We start from the raw sequence: 8,760 nt of genomic DNA, 5'->3' as shown, positions 1-8,760 counted from the left end.
TTTTGCACCAGTCCTGGAAGCACTGCAATACCAGGTCAATGCATGGAGTGGATGGAGCAAGCTCCAATTCCACCAACCAATACCAAAAAGAATCTGAAATGATTGGTTGAACAACCTGTACTAGGTTGCCCCTGGAAACACATGGATTCCCACTGCTTCTAGCCTCACCCTGACCACATCACACTCCCCAAAGCCACTATAAATGTAGAGGATAACCCTGGCATGGAGCTGGCACTCAGCTAAAGATGGGCTCCTGAGGTGTTCAGATACCAGGCAGCCAGTCTATTAATAGTACTGCTTGGAAGTAAAGCGAATGGGTACATGGGGCATTGAATGAACATACAGTCTAAATTGGGAACCTTCCTTACGCAAATTTTAGATCAGTAGTTCTCAACCTATTTGCCATAGTGGGCCACACTTGCAGCTCTCCATGTGTTGCGGGCTGCACCCACACAACTTACTTCCTATGTATCCATTTAAAAAATGTGTTGCATCTGTTGTCTGACAGTAATGCAATACAGATCAGTATTCTGTAATACCTCCAATGTCTACACTGTTAAATGTCTACCTTTTTTTAACAGGATGTCACATGGCCTGCAGTAGTGCACTGATTGGACTGCAGTAGTGCACTGATTGGGCTGCATGCAGCCCCCAGGTTGAGAACCACTGTTTTATATAAATGTCAGTATGCAGTAGCATAACTAGGAGTGGGGGAGAAGGGCATCTGCCCTGGGCACCAATTAGGAGAGTGCTAGCATTGTGCCCCTCCCAAAGAATCCATACCCCAGCAGCAAATGTACTCCTACAGCTTCCCATATGGAGAACTCCAGAACAGTCCCCAGCTGCTGCTGCTGCTTTAAGACAGGATGACCATAATAATTTAAGGGAAATCCAGAATGGGGGTGGAGGCAGTAGAGGGCAGGGCTCTGGGCAGGGCAGTGCAGCTGTACATGCACACCCATGCCCTGCCCCCCCCCCCAACGCCCCACAGCTCCCAAGAGTGGAGTTGGGCAGGGGACACAAACACACACACAGCCCCAACCCTACCGCTCCAGGAGTGGGGCTGGGCAATGACCCTGCCTCCAAGTCTCCTGGGCAAGTGACTCCACTCACAGCCCAGCAGAGTCTGGACCAGGGAGCAGCCCATTAGCTGGACTCCCTGGAGAAAGTTGAAGCAAAAGTCCAAGATTCACCCAAACCCACCTGCACATGCCTGGCTCCTGAGTCAGGAGCTGGACACGTCTAGGAGTTTCCCACCAATCCAGGACTTTTCCTTCATTTTTCACCAATGGCCAGGACACTAAGACAGCCTCTGAAATTCAGGACTGTCTTGACCAGTCTGGTATGTATGGTCACCCTACTTTAAAAGCAACAGGGTTGGCAGGCAGAGAATGAGGCAGCAGCAGTTCAGCCAGAGACTGTTTTGCAGTTCTTAGCATGGGTAAGCCATTGGCCTGCTCCTGTTGTTAGGGCATCCTCCTCACACTTTCTCCTCCCCCCATTCTCCTGCAGGATTTGAGTAGAGTGCCAACTTTGCTTGTTACACTAGTGCTATTCTGCAAAAGGTTAAAAAGGTGAAACGGGCTTGCACCTGAGCAGGGGGCATCAAGGTCCATGTTCCATCAGGGTTTGTCGTTTAGGTTAGGATCTTCCTTGGCCACCCCCTTAAATAGTTCCTCCAGGTATACTGACTGGTTTAAGGAAGTCTGTGCAAGAAATGATCCTAAATATAACATAGGAAAGCTGTGTTGAAATTCTACTGCACTACTCCAAACTGAGAGGCAGAGCACCAGGGGATACTGCAAAGCAGCTCAGGAGAGGAAAGCTCTAAATCCTAATCAGCTGTGCTCTTCTCTGGAGCTTTAGTTCCTTTTATCATGTTTCATTTCTTTTATCTTCCTTTGTCCCATTTTATTCTTATGCAAATGAAACCATAAGAGACTCTGAATTTAGAGCAGTGCTGGTACACCCCTGAGCACATTGTCTGCCTGTCACTGATAAAACAACAATAAAAAAACGCCCCCTGAATATGGAATTTCTATAAATTGGAATTCATTTTTAAATTTCTGGCAGTATTGTAAAATGTGCTTCTTATTGTGTGCTGCACTGTTTGAAGTACCAGCCATAGTTCTCCAAGGTCTGTCTTTCCTGGAAGTAAATTGCTTTGATCAGTTAGTGTAGTGTAGACCAGGGGCTGGCAAACAGTAGCCTAGATCTAGCCCACGGAACCATTGGATCCAGCCCATGGAGGCATTCAGCAGTGCGGGGCTTCAGGTTTGAGCACTCTCCATGTCACTACAGAGACAAAAAGTGGCAGTGGCCATGTCTTAGTGCCTGTCTACCAAAGGTTGACTACTCCAGGTGTAGGCTGTTAGGTACTCTACTGTTCTTACTGGATGAACTAGCATCTGCATAATTATTTCCAATTTGGTTATAAAGACTAGCTTATGAAACAGGCATCAGATCCGCTACTATTAACAGCCAATCAAAATTATCCTGAACAAGAGTTAATAGCAAACACAGTTCATGTAAACACATAGCATAAATACAACTCTACTTCTAGCACTGGACTGCTGCTCTGTGATGTTGGGCAATTCTCTTTCCCACCTTGTGCTCTGTTTTGCCTTCATGTACAAACTGTGAGGTTACAAAACTGGTCTGCTTCCTGATTAAATAATTCTCTTATTTAGAAAGATCTTTACAAAGGTTTACAAAGGACAGTCAGGGGATAGTGCAGCTAACTGGTTATGGGGAAGTGTCATGCTACTGCCACTGTACTGCATATGAGTATCCAAGCTAGTTTGACTATTTGTATTTCCCACTATATTGAGTCACAATATCAAAAAACAAGATTGGGACCCTGGTACTTGCTCATTCTCAATCCTTTAATTTAGGCCACTAATCCAGGGGGCTATTGGGCTCAGCTTTCTCCAGGGTTCTGACTGGTATGACTGACTTGTCTGACATTCTGCCCGTTTAAGATAGCTGAATTTTGAGATTTTGAAGCTGGTGTTTAAGAAAAGTAAAACATCATGGAGTGCTTAAACCAAAGGACTGAAAACCATGCAGAATGAATTGGTGAAAAATTGCATGTGAAACTGAATAAAATGTATTAATGAATTCTGAGTAGCTGTTGGCCTTTTTACCTTTGAGATTCAAATAATTAAAACTGTGATATAGATGCATTTTCTGTTGCAGGACTGCATGTAGCTGGTCAGTTTCTTTCCAAATATCTTCTATGTTCCCAATGAGGTCAGGAAATTGATTCATTACACTGTGATACAGGTCCACTTGAGTGACTTTTTGCCTGAAGAAGGAAAATATATTTTTACACTACCTATGAGAGACAAATTATTTTAAATGAAAACAGCTTATCTTAAATCAAAGAAATATTCAAATGTGGCATTATATTTAGTTCACTCTTATGACAAAGTAAAAAGGGCAGCATTTAAATATATGTAAAGTCCAATTTTAGCAACATATTCTGTAAGGATGGCATTCTTCATGTATCAAGGTTGGATTTGGTATAATAAAAAACCTATTGTGATTTACTAATCTTCTATTCCCAAAATGCATAAAGCCACCAAATGATATTAAAAATTGTAATGAAAACAATGTCTGAACACCAAATGCCTTAATAAACCCCCAAATGTATGTGCTCATGTATGGATTTGCATTTGTAAAATGAGCAAATTGCAACCCATCTTATTAGGTATCACCCACACTATTAGTGTATGCAAACAGAAGTTCCAAGTTTTGCAATCACATGATTGATTGTGGATTTGAAATCTGGACTAAAAATGTGTCTAACCAAGTTCTCTTAACTTGTCTAATGTACATCTTTCACCTGTTGTTTAGTATTTAGCTAGAGAGGTCCACTCTCTTTTCCAGTGCTTCCTCTTAGCTTTGTGCTTCTTCAAATGTCTTTAAGTGTTTCATACATAAAGTGTTAGTAAGTGCTGCATTGCACCCTTTCCTTTTGTCCATTGCTCTGAATGGAGAGTCTACTAATGTCAAGACGTACATTATAGCTTAATTTCCCTCATTCTGTACGAGAAGCCAGTACTCCATTAGTCATATATTAGTAATGCAGTAATATAATGACTTGAACCTATAATGCTCTTGCACATTAGTTAGCTATTAATTTATGCATTTAAATGCTGACTGGCTTATTAATAAACACATCTCTCTGTTTTGCAGGCAAAGTAGAAGGTAAAGACAAGGTTCATTCATGCATTGACATTATGTATAAACCAGTGTGTCTGGCACAAGAAAGGCTCTGGGCTGCTTGTATTTGCATTACCAGCCTGACTGAGTGGATCTGACAGCTATTGCAATCTTTGTGGGGGTCTTAAGGACTCTGATCAACAGGAGGTTGACATTTATATAAGAACGTAGAAGTGGAACTTCTTAAGCCTTTAGCTACACACAATTTAGACCAGCCTTGAGGCAACATAAAATAATGCTAGGCCAGGGGATGGACCAGTCTGCAGGAGCTCTTGGCTTTTGGGGAAGTGAGAAAGTAAAGCCATCTTTTCTCTTTCCTCATTTCAGTTGCACTTGACAGGGTTGCGATGAAGTTATAGATTTGGGATAAATAATAAATGTGCTGGGGGTTTTTTACAAGTACACTGAAGATCATTAATTGATCATCTAACACTTGTAACATGATCAGAAATAGGACTAAAAAAAACTGTGCAACTAATTATGTACAATGGAAGGCTGCTTTTCCACCCCAGAAATATGTATAGTGCAATCCTATTCTACAAAGAAAGTGTTACCAAATGTAATCATAGAAATCCTTGACGTTTAAGAACATTTTCAGTGAAAGAACAGGACTTTTTAAAATTCTTCCTATTTCAGAAATCATCACTTCAAAGCTTTTAAAGTGTGTATCACAGCTGGGCATTGTCTCTTTCTCATCTTCCAGATTTGCAGCAAATTTCATTAACCCTTGAACAGCTTGAGAAAGGGCAGTGATTTCATGATCCCACTGATCAAAGCAAAGGTGACAGCGAGGGCACGTGGGGAATTCTTGCTTGAAGCCTCGACCACACTGGTCACAGAACCTCCCTGTGATGCCAGCGTGGCAGCTGCAGGCTCCAGTGACTTTGTCACATGAGTTGAGTGTTCCTTCCTGGTTACACTTACATGCTGCAGAGGCAGAAAACAGCATAAGTTTGTTTTTGTCTTTCAATTTTAGATAAATAACAGTGATAAAATATTTTAAAAAATAACCCAGAAAATACTGTTCAGCATAGTAAAACAACCCGCCCCTCCTTTTACTGACATACTGTTGTTTGACCATTTTGGCTGGTATTTTCAAAGGTGTCTAAGGAATTTAACTTCATTAATCAAATAAAGCAGGATAAAGATTTTTTTGTTTGCTGTAGTTTTATGTATTAGTTCTATCTGCATACTCCTATACTTTGCTATCATCTTCTTGTGACTGTAAGTTAGTGAAGAAATGATCATATCTGTTCTTGAGATGAGTTAGGATAAATAGTAGTGTTCTTAGAAAAAGCCTCAGTACCATCTCCCTTGGGACCTCCACAGATGACAGGACAAAGAGCTAGAAAATGTACCAGGCTGAACAATGTTGAATTTGATCTAATAGGTCTTTTCCAACTCTAGCTCACAATTCTGTCATAACCTTACATATTCACCAGGGTTGCGTATCATGTTTAGAGAGGTACTTAGCCATGTTAGTCTGATGGACTAAGCTACTACTTATGAAAGTTTATGCACATCTAATTTAGTTAGTCTACAAGGTGCAAATCTACCTTGCCTTATGCCAAATATCAGGTATAACACTAAAGCAAAAGTATTAAAATCGATTTCTCTATTTGTACATCTTGTTTAGTATATGAATGTGAATATCGACCATTAAAGCAATTGCAGATTCTGGTTCAGTCTGTGTCATCTGGCAGTACTTACAAATACAATGTGTTTGTGGATTGCCGAAGTAATTTTCCTCACATTCATCGCAGTGCCTTCCACGGTAGCCTGATTTACACAGACATTGGCCTGTAAACTGTAAAGGCAGTCAAGAGTAAACAACATATATAATGAATAGGAGGAAGAAACAGCACCAAGCACACTAATAACTATTTATTTCAGTAGACGTGTTTTTTTCTCTGAGATTTACAATATATAGCTGCACAAAGAATGCACCAGATCTGTTCCTGTGCATTTCTGGAGCACAGTGATTACAGAGATCTGGTTCAAGTTTCCTAGTTGCTTAGTATCATATGGCTAGAGTTTGGAAAACAGCATAGATGGAAATGAAAACAAAAAGGATAAGGGGAATGATTTTAGTTTCCTAATATTAAAGTTTTCACACACTCTGGACCTCCATACTGACTTTGGCAAGGTATGTGGGAGGGCGTTTTAAACGTGAATGACTGTTTCCAGCCCATCTGAGGTAGCATGAATGGTGCATGCCCCTGGTGGCTGGGGTGGGGGCACAGTGGCAGTGGCAGCATGGTGGCAACAGAGGTGGCAATAAGCGGGGAAGCTCCTGCAGATGCAATCAGCACTGTCAGTGGTGGGAGGTGGCAAGTGCCAACCAAGGGTCGGCACACACCCGCAGCTGCTGCCGGCAGTGGCGGTAATGGCCAGCAGGGATTGCAGACCACCCACAGACGACGTCAGCGGTGAAGTGGTGAGCAGTGACCACCCACAGGCACTGCTGATGGTGTTAGCAGTGCTTTTTTGCAGGGGGTGTACGTGCACCCCCTTTACAACTCCCATATGAGGTAGGGTTGTCCTTTTATATATAACAACATTTCTTCATCAAGATCTTATTTATCACAGGGTAAACTACTGATCTTTGGATTACAATTTGTGGATGCCTAAAAAGTAACTTAGACTCTCAAGAGTCCAGAAACAGATTATCCTAGAAAACACATTTTGTTAGTCAAGTAATAAACTAATTAACAGAGATTATAGATTGGATAATTGGTACAACTCAGATAATCAGTAATAGTATGTTTCATTATAAGATCTAGCCATGTGCCAGCAGGGAGAAAATGCATTCAGGCTAAGGACAGACATTCAAATTAGTTAGTTAGTCAGCCTGAGCCTGAATTGATTCAGTCTTTGCAGGTTAGTCTAACCTGGCTAGGTTGAATCAGTTTGTAACTGCACAGACATCCCAGAAATACAGGCACATGCTTGCAGTGGCTCAGGTTAGAAGCTGGGTGGTGGGGGGGCAGAGCAGGGGAGCTAGAGCAGCCCTCCCTTCCCTTCTATAATGCTGAGCTGAGGGGTAGTAGCCAGGCCCTGGCAGAATGCTCTGATTAGCGAGGGGTCCTTCCCCTCCCCTGCTTCTGATCAGCCCAGCAGGGAATTGATAACAGTGTTTATCACCCCTAACTCAGTGTTTATCAGTTCATTAAGAAAACATTACCAGCTACCTGTTGATTCTGCCTTTGTCCCATCTGCCACAGCACAGACCATAGCCAGCATATGATCTGCTAGTTAATGCTGTGTATCTGTGTAAGGCAGAGGGGACAGGACAATCCCTGCTTAGCAGGGAGTTGGAGGGGGGGCAGTAGGGGGAAGCCAGGCAGATGCCTGCAGTCTCTGCTAAGCTCCAGCCAGGGAGCAGAGGGGAGGGGCCAGCTCTGCAGACAGCCCTGCCCAGCCCAGAGAGCATTGTGCGATGCTGAGGGAGTCTGGTTTAACTTAAACCAGCAAGGGGTCTGGACAGATATTGCATAAATGGTTTGACCCAAATCAGTTAAGTGTGATACTACATTCAACTAGGTTTATCTCAAACCGCTTTCAGCAATTTTCAAACTGGTTTATGTGCACTGAACATCTGTTCTGTTACAGGTGTAAACCAGTTCCTGATCTCTTAAACCAGTTTATGTGTAATGTCTGTTCCTAGCCTCAGTGCCTAAAATCATTATTCACCTCCATTTTGAACTGCAAAGCATCTCCAGGTGTCTTTATTAGGGCTTTTTGATACAGTAGGGGCATCTACACAAGACGCTTACTGTGGTGTTGCCTAATTAGCTCTGCAGTAAAGTGTCACTGTCTACACATGTGGAGCTATTAGGTTGGAGTAAACTAATTAACTATCCAAGTACTATCCTACAGTGGACTTATTTACTCCACTGCAATGCACATATAGACAGTGACCAGGGCTTGTTGGGGCATTAGGGTACTATAGTGTGGGGACTGCCTGCTGGTTAGACCTGCACTGTAACACCCTCGTGGCCCAACTAGCCCCTTCACAGCATGTTGAGCCAGGGTGGAGCAGCTCTGGGCTGGCAGGCTGATCCCCTGCAGGCTCCCAGCCAGCAGGGCTGTGCTGCCCCAGCTCAACATGCTGCAGTCCTGGATGAATGTGTAAACACCGTGCTCAGGAGCAATAAACTCCAGCACAGACTGCACCAGAGTTTATTCAGGCACATTAGTTGCACATGTATAGGCACCTATTGAGAAAGGAATCAGGTGGAACACCTCATCACTTAACTCCAGCATACACCCCATTCAAACTGATCATGCCAGAGGCTCAGATTCCACCTAAGTCTCCCAACAGACACTGTTGATTAGGTATACTATGAGCATGCCCAACCTGTATCAACATCACTGAATTCAGGTAAAAATAATGAGGAAGTGGTGATTCTGCTTACCTTTTACTCAATAGCTTAGCACGCTCTATACCCTCCTTACCTGAACTGACTTGAACCTATGTCTCCCACAAAATCACTACACTTAAGGGAATGAGTTTGATGAAGAAATCTCACA

At 42.8% G+C, this 8,760-nt stretch overlaps 1 protein-coding gene across 1 annotated transcript in view; it reads right to left on the bottom strand.

The window, feature by feature from the left end:
• LAMB4 (laminin subunit beta 4) overlaps positions 1-8,760 on the bottom strand; it is a 92,388-nt gene that overhangs the window by 14,690 nt on the left and 68,938 nt on the right. The window contains exons 26-28 of the mRNA XM_019543542.1: positions 5,938-6,034; positions 4,782-5,154; positions 3,147-3,307 (exon numbers count right to left, since the gene is read on the bottom strand). Of these exons, the coding sequence (XP_019399087.1) occupies positions 3,147-3,307; positions 4,782-5,154; positions 5,938-6,034 (631 nt within the window). The remainder of the gene's footprint in view (positions 1-3,146; positions 3,308-4,781; positions 5,155-5,937; positions 6,035-8,760) is intronic.

This window comes from Crocodylus porosus, unplaced genomic scaffold (assembly GCF_001723895.1).
Source record: "Crocodylus porosus isolate Cpor-Errol unplaced genomic scaffold, CroPor_comp1, whole genome shotgun sequence".
NCBI lineage: Eukaryota > Metazoa > Chordata > Crocodylia > Crocodylidae > Crocodylus > Crocodylus porosus.
This window is presented reverse-complemented; position numbering and strand designations above follow the sequence as displayed.